Here is a 16,433-nt window from a genome sequence, read left to right as displayed (position 1 = left end):
AATAATGTTTTTGTCTGCTCTGTACCACCTACCTAGAGCTTGCTCCATTCTTCCACAAGGAATTGCAAAATGTGGAGGCTGAGGAGGGAGGTGCAGCCTCCCTGCACTGTGAGCTGTCTAAGCCAGGAGTGTCGGTTCACTGGAGGAAGAACAAGCTGCCACTGAGAGCCAACAAGAAGTATGAAATGAAACAAGATGGCTGCTTCCTCCAGCTCTACATCAGGGAGCTTAAACCTGAGGACAGTGGGAGCTACACATGTCAAGCAGGAAGTGCAGAGACCACTGCATCTGTGACAGTGAAAGGTGTGTGAATTTGGCAATGTGCAAAGCAAACTTTACTATTTCACACACTCAAGCCACAGAAAAGTAATGTTATTGTCAGCTAAGTACTGTCTTGAGTTGACTGAACTTTCTGAGACTTATTATAAGTTGTAACAAAGCAATTAAAGGACATGCAGGTAGACACATCTGCTAATGTCTTGGGCACCATTTCTCTTTTGGTAAAGACATTTTCCTCTTCTTTATGACATTGTTTCACAGAGCTCCCCCCATTCTTCAAGAAGGACTTACAAAGTATGGACGCTGAGGAGGGAGGATCAGCTTCCCTGTGCTGTGAGGTGTCTAAACCTGGGCTGTCAGTGCAATGGAAGAAGAACAGACTGTTACTGAGAGCCAGCAGGAAGTATGAGATGAAACAAGATGGCTGCCTCCTCCAGCTGCACATTAAGGAGCTCAATCCTGAGGACAGTGGCTGCTACACATGTCAAGCAGGAAGTGCAGAGACCACTGCAACTGTGACAGTGAAAGGTGTGTGTGCGTATGGTTGTTGTAGGTGTATACATGGGAAATTTTGTTGTATTACTCTCAAATTCTCACTGATAGAGGTTATACTTTTTCAGATACTTGTATGGTTGTATGAACTCACTGTATTTTCCATTGTAGCACACTCTACCTATCAGGCACATACAGTATGTAAGCTAAATCAGTGTCTCAAATAATGTTTTTGCTGTGTTCTGCCCCACCTACCTAGAGCTCATTCCATTCTTCAAGAAAGAACTAAAAAATGTGGAGGCCGAGGAGGGAGACGCAGCCTCCCTGTCCTGTGAGCTGTCTAAGCCTGGAGTGTCAGTGCAATGGAAGAAGAATAAGCTTCCACTGAGAGCAAACAGGAAGTATGAGATAAAACAAGATGGCTGCCTCCACCAGCTGCACATCAAGGAGCTCAAATCTGAGGATAGTGGCAGCTACACATGTCAAGTAGGAAGTGCACAGACCTTTGCAACGGTGGCAGTGAAAGGTGGGTGAATCTTGATTCCTGAGTTACAGTTAAAGAAACACAATGAGTTTATTCATTTTCTTTTTCTTCAACTTCCACCACACATAAATAAGTTTTCAACATATTTTTTCTCATTCTTTTGCCTAGCACTACAATCTGCTCCACCAAACACAGAGCCTCCCACAATATTACCTCGGGTAAAGGGTGCTGTCTCTAAAACAACTCCTAGTCCCGAGAGTGAGAAGCCTGGCCTCCCAGAGGCCAAACCTGTTCCTCCAGAGCCCAAAAAGAGATCTCATAGGAAAGCATCTATTACAAATTCAGAAAAAGATGAGGAGCCAGTATTGCACCTAAAGCAGTCTATGATGAAAGAGAATAATACAGACCAAAAAGGAACCCAGCCTGTAAAGCCTGTGGAGAAAGACTTTGATGTTGTACAGAACATAACACAACTGGAGAGTGAGGGCTACAAGAAAGCCGATAACTCAGTGAGATTACTAGAGCAGGATGACAGGATTGACAGGAAGGTCGAAGAGCCAGGGAGGTCTATGGAAACAGAAAATGAAGTTTTCCTGGCGAAGCAACAAGGAAGGAATTTGGAGGAAATGGATAAGGCTGACCTTAAAGTTAGTCAATCGGAGAGGGTTCTGGGTGACACTGTGGCTGAACAACAGAGATTAAAACAAGCAGGAAAGCCCTCAGAGAAAACAAGTGAAATTCAGGAGAAGGTGAAACATCCTGGGACGCTTCTGCGGAAGAACAGTGAGGATGAAAAATGGCCCGTTGAAGCACTAGAAAAGTCAAGTGGAAAAGAAACAATAAAGGAACATGTAAAGTCTACAGTAAAGGAAGATGCAGCAGACATGATGGAAGAGGAACCTTTAAAACCACCAGTAAGATCTAAAGGAAAGACAATGGAGGAGAAGCAACCAATAAAGCATATTTTAAGAGAACCTGAGGAGCTAATTCCCCAAGCATTAAAGACTACAGTAAATGGCTCTGAGGAAGACCATAAACAGAGAGACTATGTGAGACAACAAGTGTCCACAGAGGCAGAGAGGGGGAAAAAGCAAGTGCTGTCAGTAGAACAACCAGAAAAACCTTCAGAAAGAGAGGCAGAATTTACCCCTCCAAAACCACCTGTGAGGATAAAAGGTAAAACAAAGGGGGGAATGGAAAAACAATTATCACGGGATACAGAGACAGATCAAGAAGGACAAGAGCTGACAGGAGGTGTGGTGAAAACAACGGATGATCAGCCAGTAAAACAGTCAATAAGGTCTGTGGGAAAAGAGGATAAAGAGAAACCCAGACTTGAGAGGAAATATTCAGTAACAACAGACAGTGAGATAGCTGAGAAAATAAGGCAGCCTGTGAAAGCTGCAGAGAAAGATGCAAACACCAAACAGCTGATCAAACAACCAGTAAAACCCATGAGAAAAGAACCTGAAGTTGACCAGGAAATTAAACTGGCAGTCGAGCCAATGAGAAGGAAGGAAGAAAAACAGACGAAGATGACAGAAGATGTTCCCCTTCTGTATATTTCTGAAGATGAAACTTTCTCAGAGGCTTTGATGGAAATACCAGGGAAGGTCCATCCAACTGGCTCTTGTAATGAGGGGTCAACTCAACCCTCTGGTCTTCCACTAGAGATTGACATCAGCATTGAGGATGAACCACAAATGCAAGAGGCAGCAGTCAAGATCCAGGCTGCCTTTAAAGGCTACAAAACCCGCAAAGACATGCGACCTGTCTTTAAAGAGGTTTTTAAGAACCAGATTGCAGATCTTCATGGTACAGTCACTCTAGTGTGTGTCGTAGAAGGAAAACCCAGCACAGTGCGCTGGCTGAAAAATGGCCAACAAATCACTAATGACCAGCGCTGCCGTACTGAGACAACAGAGAAGGGCGTGTGCACACTGGTGATCAAAAACCTTACCACCAGTGACGGTGGAATCTATACCTGTGAGGTGGTGAATAAGTTTGGTGTGACCTCCTACAATGGAAACGTAACGGTAGTACAGCCTCAGCAGGCTGCTCCGACAGCCCAGAAGCCTGTGCACCCACCCCTTGCAGCCATAACTCCTCTGCAACTTGCCCCACCAAGGCCTGAGGTCCAGGCCAAAACACAGACTCTGAGTCTACCTCAGACTCAAGCACAGATACCCACTTCAGCTACAGATGCTGAAAACTATGTAGAAAGTGTGAGCGTCTCTCTGTGGGAGGCCTACAACCTGACGGAGCTGGCTGCACAGATGACTCTGGAAGAGAGGAGACGATCATCACTCATTGCTGCCAGCTCCAGTGAGTAACTCACTTATATACCGAGTGTGATGACAAAACATATGGATTTGCTTGGTCATATATTTACAGTATAGTGCATATGATTTTGTGCTTTCAACAGTGTCAAGTCCCTCTGATTATGACACGGCTCTGGATATAATGGAACCTGTTGAAACTCTTCCTGCTGTTTCAAGGTCAGAGTGCAGAAGAAAAGATTTGTTTATCTGAATTTGAGTGCAAAATTGGTCTTTTGTGCTCTTGAAAATACCCAAAATATATTTTTATATTGTCACAGGGAAGTACCAAAACCACAAGTATCCGCGAAGGACAATAAAGAAGAGATAGCTGCTCCACAACCTCCTAAGAAACTATTAAAGGTCAAAGGTAAGCTATGTTGATTTTGTTCATTGTTGTTTTTCAACTTTCCACTACTAGTTCTCTACTTTCCTGTCAGGTAATACCAGAGCTGTCTTCCTCTATAATCTGTAGGAGCTCATGAAGGCAGAATGAGGACACCATCTCCAAAGCACCATCCTGCCCACACACCCTTAGCGAGTACGGTATCTGGATCAGAGTCAGAAGGGGAAGAGGATAGCAGAGAGGTACTTTTTGTGTATTTTGCTCTATCATGGATGTATATAGTGTGTTTATGGACTTATTCTGTCTGCTCTATAAATATTAATGTAACAAATGTGATTCGATAAAGTCCAAATCTGACAAAGTAATATTACACATTTAATTTTTTTAAGCCATAAATTATGTAATTTTTGTCCCCCTCAGACATTTGAAATGTATGTGGCTCGAGCCGACTGCAGTCCTAACAGTGGAAATAAGAACAGTTTCATTCTGAAGGAGGGCCAGTTTGTAGAGGTCCTGGATTCTGTTCATCCTGACAGATGGCTGGTGAGGACCAAACCCACCAAAACCAATCCTGCTCGACAGGGATGGGTGTGTCCAGCCTACCTGGAAAAGAAGAGAAAGGTAGGATGTATAGATCCGGATGTTTTTTCTCCAATGCTGAATAAACATGTTACATTAACCATTTAGGTTTGCTTAAGATAAGACTTAAGATAATAAATACACGACTGTTGTTTCGAACAGGAAACCTTCCCACAAATGAGAGCACCTCAAGAGGATCTTGATGGAATAGGGTCTACAGGAGAAGAATATCGGAGGGCTATGAGGTCTGTTATTCTGCAATTATATGATGACATAAAAAAAAATATTGGGAGGAACGTCACCAGGCACTTTATTTTTTATTAGGATTTAGGATTAGATTTAGAATTTTATTGAAATTTTATTGAAATGCATTATTATTATTGGTTACATGTATTTGGACAATTACATTTGGATATTTTATGATAATGGAGACTGAGTTTGTTCTAATTGCAAATTTCAGAGGAAAACTGCAAAAAACTAATACTGCTGAGCCATGTCCAGTCTGAATGAAAGTCCTTCTTTCTTTAGCCAACTGATCCAAGGCCTGATTGACGGAGAGGAGGAGTTTGTAAAGGAGTTGAAGATGTTCACCTGTCACCAGCTAAATTATCTGGACTCTAGTTGCCACGTCCCCATTAACATCCTCAACCAGAGAGAGATCATTTTCAGGAATATCAAGGACATTGTCTTTCTGCATGAGAGGTAACACACACACACACACCCACACCCACACACACACACACACACACACAAGAAATGTATCACACTTCTACTATATTGTATGTAATTCATTCTATTTTTTCTCAAGCCTTACTTCTTGATTTTGATTTTTTTTTTCCTGACACTGCCTCTCACTTCAGGTGCATCCTTCCTGGTCTGAGAGGCTGTGCCACAGACGATGATGTGGCCATGCATCTGATCAAGCACACTGAGGACTTTGAAAAGTATCTTCACTACATGGTGGGACAAGCTCAAGCAGAAGCCTGCGTCAACGACAAGGCTACCCAGCAGTATTTCAAAGTATTGACAAAATCTGTTTGGATTTAAACATAAACCTTTAACATGAATATTGTGGAAACTAAGTTGCTGAGTAGCAGCATTGTTGCACATATCTAATGTTCTTTATTTCTTTAATATGTTGCTCATTACACTTCAGGAGTTAGGAGAATCTGGTAAGCCTGACGCACCTGTCATGGATGTCCTTACCTTCCTCCAGCGACCAGTGGAGAGGATTCAAACTTACCAGGCTTTACTCAAGGTCAGCATACAGTTTCTTTTACAAATTTGTGTAGAATTCCACAGACTAAACCATGTTTTTGTTTGATTCTTTATTGTGCCCCTCACAATCAAACAGGAATATTGTAGAGAAACAGGAATATTTGTATCTTGGATATTTATTTCAACTAAACATATTTAACGAGCTACGCTTGTTCTGCTGTTGCACGCGTTGCAGTGTCTTCTTGAAAATTTGTCAGCTGATTGCCTAGATGTAAATGAAAAACTTTTTTTTGCCAGGAGTTTATCAAGAACAAAGCCAAAGGTGGTCAGAGCTGCTGTCTGTTAGAGGATGCCTTCTCTACGGTGTCCTGTCTGCCCTGGAGGTCTGACAACCTGCACCAAGTGTCCCTCATTGAGAACTACCCAGCTCCTCTAATTGCCCTGGGCGAGCCTGTGCGACAGGTAACTACAGAAGACTGCCATGTTTTCATTTAATTCCGAGTTAGGCTGACATATGGTCATCGCATGGTCTTCACTTGCCTTCTTCCCTCCAGGGAGTCTTCACAGTGTGGGAGGAATCTCCAGAAATTAAGACGGCCTCTAGAGGGCATCAGAGACAAGTCTTTCTCTTCAAGGAATGTATCGTACTGTGTAAACTGAAAAGGGACACTGGCATGAACAGTGACACCTATACCTTCAAGAACAAAATGAAGGTAGCATCTATGCTCCTGTTTTCCTACTAAATCTACTTGTGTTCGTGGGGCAATACAAAAAAGAAACTATTTAATATCATAGCTTTTCACACTCCATGACGATTACTGTTACTACTACTATTAGCACAGTTTACTCTGATTTCTTTTTCCACATTTTGACCTCACCATCCTTCTCACTTATCTGCTCAGCTGAATGATGTGGAAATAAAGGAGACTATGGGTGGAGATGAAAAGTCTTGGGGGTTGTGGCATGAGCACAGGGGCTCAATGCGGAGGTACACACTGCAGGGCCGCTCCACACTGGTGAAACTGCCCTGGCTCAAAGACCTGAAGGAGCTCCAGCAACGCTCCAGTCTGCCCACTAACAGTAAGTAAAAGTGAACACCAGGTGAAGTTTGACATTGAATTGTAAGAAATAAACAAATATCTTCCTATTTATTTGTGTATTTATGTATGTTTTTATCTTAAAATGACAATGGCAGCAACAGGATGAAATTAACTGAACGTTGTCACAGATGGTCACAAAACTTTTGTGGCATAATATGGCAAATATTTTCACCAAATGCTTCGTGTGTAATTTCTGTATTTGTGTGTGCGTCAACAGGCCCACCAGTGTTTGAGTCACTGTTGTCTGACTGCACAACAAAGATAGGGCAGACAATTAAACTGACATGCAAGGTCACAGGATCACCCAAACCAGTGGTCAGCTGGCTCAAAGGTCTGGAAATGCTTTTTAAAATATAAATAATAAAATATTTTTATTTACTTTTAATGTATCAGAGTAGGTTTTGCTGAGCATGTGTAGAAAAAAAACAGCAAGTCATGGTTTCACAGTTAGAATATCTGATGTCTGCTTCTCAGATGGCCTTCCTCTGGAGGATGACTCCCGTCACATCATCACAGCGGACCGCTCTGGAACATGCAGTGTCATCCTGGACAGTCTCACTGCAGAGGACTCTGGACAGTATACATGTTACGCTACCAGCTCCATGGGCACTGCTGGTACTCTGGCTAAGGTTGTGGTGCAGGGTGAGTCTGTGGATGCAGCTGGGCCACTTCAGTAGTTCGTTACCGTACAGCGATATGTGTGTTTGTAGATGAATGCCTTACATTCAATACATACACTGTCACAAAGGAACACAGGAAAGATGACGGACCTCATAATGTTTTTCATCATATTAGCATATCTACAGCTACAAGCACAAATACTGCCACTACTTCTACTACTGCTCTTACTTCTATATTATTACTGGTATTACTACTATTAATAGTAGAGTTACAATGACCTCTACAACTACTACAGCTAGTAATAATTCTACTACTTGTACAACTGCTATTATGCAACTCTTGCTACTACTGGTGCTATTGTAATTACAATTGTCACACTTACTACTATTGTTATTATTACTACTATAATTGCTACTGTAGTTTCTAAAACTTTTCTGACTACTGCTGTATTTACTACTAATAATATTACTGTGAATAAATTCACTGCTGCAGGCTGATTTACCTCTACTATTGCTAATTCCTCTGCTACTACTATTGCTGCTTTGACTGTTGATCCTTTTAATATTGTCATTACCCCACTACTAAAACTGCCATTATTGGCCTGTTTCTAATTATAGGGATAATTTAATGACAATTTAATGTATTTGTTCTTCTCTCTAGCTCCACCCAGATTTGTGAGTCGGCTGGAGAGTGCTTGTCTAATAGAAGGAGAGGACATCCAGTTCTCTTGTTCCACGCTCAGTACTCCTTTACCACGAATCAGGTATGGCGAGAAAAAAAGCAAAGATGACTGTGACCACAGTGGTTGTGAGGTGAATACGTCAAACACATCCATCTTTGGGTTTGGCAGGTGGTTGAAAGATGGCAGAGAGTTGACTGACCAGCAAAAATACTCGATCCTGAACGATGCTCGGAGTGGAATCTTGTGTCTGACGGTCATCTACGCAACAGCGGCAGATATTGGACAGTATGAGTGTGAGGTATAAAACCCACATACATAAAACCTTCAATGTATCAAGATGATTAGCATTATTAATGTCAGAGATCTTGTAAGATGCAGTATGTCAAATGTTTTTATTTGCTTAGCTTTGGAATGAGTTTGGCTGTGTCAAGTGCAAGGCAGGTCTATGCCCCACTTACATACCACCAACTGACATCGAAGATGACCAACCACAGGACTTACCCCCTAAAGGTAGGACTGGCAAAGCTGCTGAAGGTAAATATCTTCCACACATGATGGAAACTAGTGGCAGGGTTTTCATGCGGCTGATCGACACGTTCACTAGTTCAGCCGTGTTTGAGAAGGGATGAAGCACATGCCATTGTCCAGTTTCACTTCAGATCCTGTCACCCTCTCTGCATCACATCATGTGACATCTCTTCACTTTACAACAAACTGCAACGATCTGCATCAATTTCCACTTTCAACCACTACCATTCATCCATTTGATTCAAGTTCACACCATTTTGAGATTTTACTCACATTTTCTTTTTTCCCATTTCACAGACACTCACATCATAAGTAGTTCAAACTACCATACCACTTGTCGCTAGATCCCCTGGGGTTACGGCATGGAGTGCAGCCTGTAGATGAATGCCTAAAATATGAAACGGAAAGAATAAGTAGTTTCTGCCTGCATGGCACAGCAAATTTGAATTTGCAACTATTAACTGCATTATACAGTGGTATGCCTGAGATAAAACTACACTGTCATTTTTCATTTCTCCATTTCTACTGCTGCCATTTGAGTTAAGTGCATCATGCATGCTGTAGGTGAAAGGACACACTGTCTCTCTCTCTCTCTCTCTCTCTCTCTCTCTCTCTCTCTCTCTCTCTCTCTCTCTCTCTCTCTCTCTCTGAATGCCGTGACAGTGGTTTATCTCTCTCTCACACTACTACAATGACCTTAGCTACACTAAACACATACTTTAACATAACCATCTCTTACCTAATACCTACACATAGCCAATGCTAACCTTTGCCCTTTGATCCTTAATCTGTGTCACTAGTGACTCCATCTCTTCTACTAACTAGTGTTGAGTCTGAGGCACTTTAACCTCTGCCTCTGAAAAAAAAAAAAACTCCTAAGTACAACTACTTCTATGTCAAAAGAAGCTTTTATTTGCCATAACCCAGTGGGATCTAGTGGGTATCATTCAACATAGGCACCATACTGTATTTCCCAGCATTCCTCTCACTCATGTAAACACAATGATACATTTATTGTATGGAATGATTTTGTGTTTTTCATCATGTCTCCACTTTCCACACAGGGCATGGATTGAAACAGACTCGATCATTTTCCCCCCATTAGACTCATGTTATCATCCAAAAGTCAGCACAGCCACCGAGGTGCCATAACTAACAGCAGTAATTTAAATATAGTGTATAGTATTACTGTCCTATATTATGTGCTAGTATCTATTAATTTACTGTTACTGTTACTATCACACAGGGTCAGAAATACAACTAGTAAAATGGAGTAAACTATAGAATTCAGCCAAATTCAATGGACTTATTAGAGGGGATGAAAAACCTGCTGTAAGTTTGACATATGATATACTTTATATTGACTATAAAGTTGTCTTACTCACATATTTTTTTCTGGCTTTTGGACACTGGTTCACGGTGTTTTCCCTTCCATTGTCCATATCCTACACGTTTCTCCATCTTCCTTCTACTAGTAGTAAAGGAGGAAGTTCCTCACATGGACCGTTCCATGTAAGTCATCATTGTCATGATAACAAATAACCACTCAACATTCCCCTTTTTCCTCTTGCCAACGCATGCCCAGCTAACTCTTCACTCCTACGAACACAAGATGGTCATGTGCTGGGCGGGTGCTCCCTTTGCGCCCAAGCAGGAGTGGGCATGCACCCATGTCCTGTTGATGTGGTGGGTTAGTGGGGTAAAACCCTCAAGTCCTGAGGTAAGAAATGCAGTATTACTGCTGGTGGTACTTAAGGTAATGTACTTTTTTTCACTTTTCACTCTCCAATGTTGCAGTACATATAAATTACATTCAAGGCAAAGTGATAATTCCTTTAAATATAGTTAGAAAATATATTGTTATATTAAGTCTGTGATCCTTAAACTCCGGCTGAGTGGCAGTTTGGCTTTGGTAGATGCAGACTCAGAGGGCTGGTCCACTGCCTTTGTGAAGAAATGGTTACAGACTGATTTCAGCCCCACCTGTATTGCCAAGGTGCTTTTCCCTCCTGGACACCCTGAACAGTAAGTTAAGTCTCACTTATATTTATTGACCTTACTTTCCCGCCTTGAAATTAGTACTGGATGTAAAAAGTAAGTGGAGTAAATTGAAGTGGTTTTGTTAATAATTGAAATGTATACATCGTAATGAGTGATAAATAGAATTTGATAATTACCTTTTCCCGTTTGTCCTCTCTTTGTGTCCAGGGCAGAGTGTAGCACTGAGGAGACAGCTCCTGCTGCCACATCCATGGATCATGTGGTTCAGCAGCCGCTGTATTACCTGGAGGAAGAGGAGGAGGAGATTTACATCTCAGAACCAATGCAGGAAATTACAGATGGTATTCTTGTCATAAGAGTATACATAAGAATATGACTGCTATCAAATTTGGTATGCTCACTAAGTGATCTAATTTCCTGTTCAGCTCCACCCTCCATCCAGGTACCCACTGAGGACCTGTGTGTAGAACCCGGCCAACCAGCTACATTTACAGCCATCATCACAGGAAGACCGACTCCTAATATACAGTGGTACAAGGTAGGGGCAGTGTAGATCAGTGATATCCAAATGGGATTGATTGCAAGGGTTTGCAACTATGCAATTTATGGGATGGGAAAAATCATATTCCTATAATACCAGATATTATTGCTTCTCTGTCTCCCATGAGAAAGGAAGCAGATCTTTTATGGTTACATTTCCACTCTTCCTACTCACAATGTGACAGTTTGCAGGAGGTCATCACGTTGTTTTAAGAGATGACAGTGCAAAACGTTAGACCAAAGTTTACTGATAAAAGAGACAATCCCTATTAAAAAAAACTTTGCTCTTGTGTTGTGATTGGAGGATGAAGAAGAGCTTGCAGCCAATGAGAATGTGGAGATAGTACAGCATGGTGCCCGCTGCTCAGTGACAATAGTGTGCTCCGAGGGTGAGGACAGCGGCATATACACCTGCTTAGCCTACAATGACTCCGGCCATGCCTCATGCCAGGCTCAGCTCACGGTGGAGGAAGGTGAGATCACAGCATTCACTGTTAAATATGACTGTTTTTGTTTTAGGCATAGATAAATTAGATTTTATTATTATTAGATTTAATTTTGTTAGTCTGTGTGGTTTCTCTATAGGCCCACTGGAGTGTCAGGAGAGAGAGGTGGAGCTGGGGAAGAGAAGGAAGTTATTCTCTGTCTACGATGTTCATGAGGAAATTGGAAGGTGAACCTCTGGATTATACTGACATAGTCCAAGCTGTTCAAGATCTCTGCTAAGGTTTGACATGCGTGCCGTCGTCTTTTCTTGTTTTAGGGGAACGTTTGGGGTAGTGAAGCGTGTCGTCCACAGAAGGACAGGTGAAGTCTTTTCTGCCAAGTTCCTTCCTCTGCGGAGCAGCACTCGGACGAGGGCCTTCCAGGAGAGAGACTTACTCTCCCGTCTGGCTCATCCCAGAGTGGCCTGTCTGCTGGACTTCTTTTGCACCAGACGCACTCTGGTGCTGATCACAGAAATGTATCCTCCCTGTTAAATATTACAATGTGATCACTCCTCTTTCCTTGCAGTGTGTTTAGCTTAAGTTTGATTTGTATTTAGTTTTAAGAATTCTTTAACACCATTTCTAGCTGCTGCTCTCATGGACTTCTGGATCATTTATTACTCAGAGGATCCGTCTCGGAGAGAGAGGTACAAGCTTGAGATATCTTTTTCTTGCAAATATTATGTATGGCTCTTGACTAATATTCTACATTTTATTTCAGGTTCAGTCATACATCCAGCAAATCCTTGAAGGTGTTGGTCACATTCACAGCATGAACATCTTGCATCTGGACATTAAAGTGAGATTCCCAGTCCCCAGTCAACACTGCATTATTGACTGTGGCCTTATTTTTGATGCGGTTCTTAATTCTCCATTTTTATTTACACTTCCTTCAGCCGGATAATATCCTAATGGTGTATCCACCCAGAGATGAGATAAAGATCTGTGACTTCGGCTTTTGCCAAGAAATAGACGCATCCAGACACCAGTACAGCATGTTTGGTACACCAGAGTTTGTTGCACCCGAGATTGTTCACCAAGAACCAGTCACTGTTGCCACTGATATTTGGTGAGTCACCTGGTCAATTGAGAGTGTGTGTTTTTATTATGTGTTATCTGATGTTGCTGTAGAGCTGCCACTCTGGTATAACTAGCAGATTTAAATAAAAGCTAAAAATGATTTGCACCGTTGTAAATTAGAGAGCAAAATTAGACAATATTACAATAGTATCTCTCATTCTCTCTGTCAGGGCTGTGGGTGTTATAGCCTATCTATGGTACGTATCACTGCATTTTTGATAATTCAAAATTCAAAACATTTCAAATTCTTAAATACACAATATATCAATAAGCTGGGCAGATGACCCACGAGTTTCTGTTAGCTGTTGACATCAGGTTTTAACTTTATCTTGACAGTCTGGTGTGTCGATGTCCTTTTGTGGGCGAGACGGACCGGGCAACACTGCTGAGAGTGGGGGAGGGGACCCTGAACTGGGACGCCCCCGATGTCACATACAGGAGTCCTGAGGCACAGAGCTTTCTTCACCTGGTCCTTCAGCCAGATCCAGAGTAGGAGACCTGTTTCATTATTGCTGAGACCACCACTTATCAATCAAGTCACAAATCAAATAATAATATGAATCAAAGATATGTTCTAGTAAACTTTGTGCAAATGACAAAGAAATCCCATTTCATGTGACAAATCTGCATAAAGGAGCAACAGTGATGTTAATGCCAATTCTGATTCCTCAAATCAAACATATCACAAAAATGCAAAACAAAATTTTTAAAAAAAATCAGTTTTCCTGTTAAAGCTGCATTTAGCTTATGCTGAACCCTCACTGATCAAAGTGAGACCTTGTAGGGCTCAACCAAAAAAACTGGCAAAAAAATAAAACAATGAATTAAAAAGTGTCTGACTGCTGCATAAAACTACATTAACTTGGCTGATGTTTCTCTGTGCCTATGCTAGCACCTATTTCACATGAAAGACAGTCATTTGATTCAATGTGGATATCAAACATATTTTTGCTGAACTCCAGTGGTTAGTTCTTAGACCCTAACAACACTGTTAGGTGTGGTTTCAGGTGCAACTTAGCACACACATCTGAGCACTTCAATTTTCCTTTACCTAGGATGCGACCGTCTGCCTTTGAATGCTTGAGCCATGAATGGTTCCAGGTGAGAGGAAACAGTACACAATAGGTCTTTTAATCAAGCTTTATTGTATTAAAAAACATACTACAAATGCAACTAAACACTCAAATCTTTGTAAATGTGTCCAGGACAAACATACAAGAGAAGATACTGATGAAATCAACATGAGAAATTTGAAGGTCTTTATCTCAAAAATGAAATGGCAGGTGAGTTGTCTCTCTTGTATCATTTATCGTTTCTTGTAATGTTGATAATCTTGAAGTTTAATATGATTACATCAGATTATATAGTTTACCTAAGATTATGTCTTAAGTATTACCATTATCATTACTGTTGTATCTTCTCAGCGTTCCTTGACTTGCATTGGGTCAGTTCTCACGTTGAGGCCTGTCCCTGAGCTGCTGGACGCTCCTCTCAGAGAGACTGCTGTGACGGTGCCTCGCGAGCTCCAGGAACACAGCAGCACCTCTCTGAGCAGTGGCTCATCATCTGAGTATGATGAAGCTGACGCTTTGGACTTTTTCCGGCACTACAGTCCGACTGAGGAGGAGGAGGAAACAGAGGAGGATTATGATCCTTTAATGGAGAGAGCACAGATCCCCGAGCCTTTTGCCAAACTCCCCCTAGATGGAGAGGAAGAGGAGGAAGTGACATTAGGGGAGGAAGAGGATGGGGAGATGGTAGGAAGGACGAGTGTATTAGAGCGGAGTATGAGCAGGCAGTCAGTTGCGTCATCAGACGTGTCGTGCCAGCAGACACCTCAGAGGGAGCGTAGGTTGAGCAAAGACAGCAGTCAATCTCTCTACCTCTCTGACTGGGATGAGGGTTCAGGAAGTGACGGAGGTCGTATCCCTCGGGGCAGTGTCATCCGAAGCACTTTCTATAGCACCTCTCATCAGCTTTCACCCATGTCTGCCAGACACATGTCATTACGGGACAAATTCCAGGCCAAAAAACAGGAGAGAGGTCGCAAACCACTGAGGAGGAGCTTTTCAGGACGCCTCAATGAACCTCTTATTGAATATGTGGAGGATGAGACAGAAACTAATCGAGGCCAAAGACGGGGATCTATTCAGCCCACGATGCAGAAATCCTGCTCCTTTGACAGTGGAGTTGGCCTCATCCACGGCAACGTACCCCCTCACAGGAGGAGCAGGTCTCTTGATGAGTATTCGCGCCGGTCTCCCAGCTCACCCAAGCGCACAATGCCAGGTGAAGAAGAAGGCTCTCAAAGTCTGAAGGAAGATTTCACAGATGATGAAGTGGCTGGGAGAAACTTGTTGGCCATCCCGGGCCCACGGCGACCTGCAAGAAGACGTGGCTCCATCGCTCCTGTACATGCGACTCGCACACTGGGTGGAACAACTGTTCCCACAGACTTCCTTGCTGGAGACAGAACGGGCACCAGGTTGGTTCAGGACCAGACAGAGAGAGATACTTTTGCTGGCTCCCAGGGGTCCCTGGCTGAGTCATCTATTTTGGAGCACGGTGGCTCAGAGTCTTCAAGCAGACTCGGCTCCTGCGAGGAGCTGAGTCATGGTCATCTCAGAGGAAGATACAGATCAGGAGAGAGTGAAGGGTACGATGATCAGGGGGAGCCTCTGATTTCATCATCTCCCTGCTCATTCCAAGAAGTCAAACCCAGAGGCTCATTTCCTCAGGCCCCACCGCGAAACCGCACCCGCTCCAACCCCAACTTATCTGCAAACAGCAGAGGTCAGCCAGGGCCCCGGCTGATGCCGAGCCCCAGTCCGAGCCTCTCTTCTCTCCAGGCTCCAGAGAGGCCTCCCAGGGCCAGGGACAAGAAGGAAGGCTACGGCCTGCAGAGACATGCATCTGCTCCAGCCCTGGAAGCCCGACCACCCACAGGAAAGTCACCCAAGCTGGGACTGCTCAAGATCTTCCGCAGGCAGTCCTGGACTGGCCATTCGTACTCTCAGCTGGAGGACACAGAGTTAGGACCCACATTAGGAGAGATCATGACGCCCGATACACCCACCATGTCTTTGAGGAAGAAAATGAGAGCTTCAGCTTCTAGCCTGACCAAGCTGTTTTCCAGATCTAAGGAGGATGTGAGTAAGGGAGGTGAGTTATTGCACTCTATATTGTACATTAACATCATACTGTACATTTTATCCAACCTGATTTTTTTATTTTTTTATTTGTCCATTATAACAGGGCCAATAGTAAAAGGATCAGCTCCCATCCCACCTAAAAGGGAGCGTAGTGCTGGTCTTGAGAGTCCAAAAAAGAGGACCTCCAAAATCCTTCCTTCTTTCAAAATACCTGCATTCAAAAAGACAAAAGGTAGTGAACAAGCTACATTCTGTGGATCAAATATTTCCTGTCTGAAATAGCTATGCTGTCATCATTTTTGCTATAAGCCTGCTTGTCCATTATTTCCATATCTGCCAGTCCGTCCCAACAAGCCTGAAGTTCTGCAGTTAGATGGAAGCAGAGTCCTGCTGGTTTGGAAACCGATCCAGTCTAGTGACCCTCTCACCTACTGTGTGCAGTTCTGTTCAGATGGTGAGTTTACAGAGACTATACAGCAGCACATTGATAGTTTGTGTTAAAAGGAAACCAAATAGTTGTTTGTG

At 42.8% G+C, this 16,433-nt stretch overlaps 1 protein-coding gene across 1 annotated transcript in view; it reads left to right on the top strand.

The window, feature by feature from the left end:
- The window catches only part of obscna (obscurin, cytoskeletal calmodulin and titin-interacting RhoGEF a), a 38,879-nt gene that overhangs the window by 18,213 nt on the left and 4,233 nt on the right, over window positions 1-16,433 (top strand). Inside the window, 36 exon segments of the mRNA XM_087172251.1 lie at window positions 37-303; window positions 541-807; window positions 1,031-1,297; window positions 1,424-3,580; window positions 3,681-3,753; window positions 3,855-3,943; window positions 4,049-4,161; window positions 4,340-4,540; window positions 4,661-4,743; window positions 5,027-5,200; window positions 5,359-5,518; window positions 5,655-5,756; window positions 6,014-6,178; window positions 6,271-6,429; window positions 6,619-6,796; window positions 7,034-7,147; window positions 7,291-7,458; window positions 8,098-8,200; window positions 8,288-8,417; window positions 8,524-8,629; window positions 10,564-10,672; window positions 10,856-10,989; window positions 11,074-11,186; window positions 11,493-11,661; window positions 11,774-11,861; window positions 11,952-12,152; window positions 12,263-12,323; window positions 12,398-12,475; window positions 12,573-12,745; window positions 12,927-12,953; window positions 13,093-13,245; window positions 13,812-13,857; window positions 13,962-14,039; window positions 14,181-15,918; window positions 16,012-16,140; window positions 16,249-16,362. Coding sequence (XP_087028377.1) covers window positions 37-303; window positions 541-807; window positions 1,031-1,297; window positions 1,424-3,580; window positions 3,681-3,753; window positions 3,855-3,943; window positions 4,049-4,161; window positions 4,340-4,540; window positions 4,661-4,743; window positions 5,027-5,200; window positions 5,359-5,518; window positions 5,655-5,756; window positions 6,014-6,178; window positions 6,271-6,429; window positions 6,619-6,796; window positions 7,034-7,147; window positions 7,291-7,458; window positions 8,098-8,200; window positions 8,288-8,417; window positions 8,524-8,629; window positions 10,564-10,672; window positions 10,856-10,989; window positions 11,074-11,186; window positions 11,493-11,661; window positions 11,774-11,861; window positions 11,952-12,152; window positions 12,263-12,323; window positions 12,398-12,475; window positions 12,573-12,745; window positions 12,927-12,953; window positions 13,093-13,245; window positions 13,812-13,857; window positions 13,962-14,039; window positions 14,181-15,918; window positions 16,012-16,140; window positions 16,249-16,362 — 8,487 coding nt within the window.

The sequence above is a fragment of the Seriola lalandi genome, unplaced genomic scaffold, assembly GCF_002814215.2.
Source record: "Seriola lalandi dorsalis isolate HSWRI2012SDOR001 ecotype SW California unplaced genomic scaffold, Sedor1 jcf7180002052130, whole genome shotgun sequence".
NCBI lineage: Eukaryota > Metazoa > Chordata > Actinopteri > Carangiformes > Carangidae > Seriola > Seriola lalandi.
Note: the sequence above shows the minus strand (reverse complement) of the source record. Positions and strands in the feature narration are given on the sequence as shown.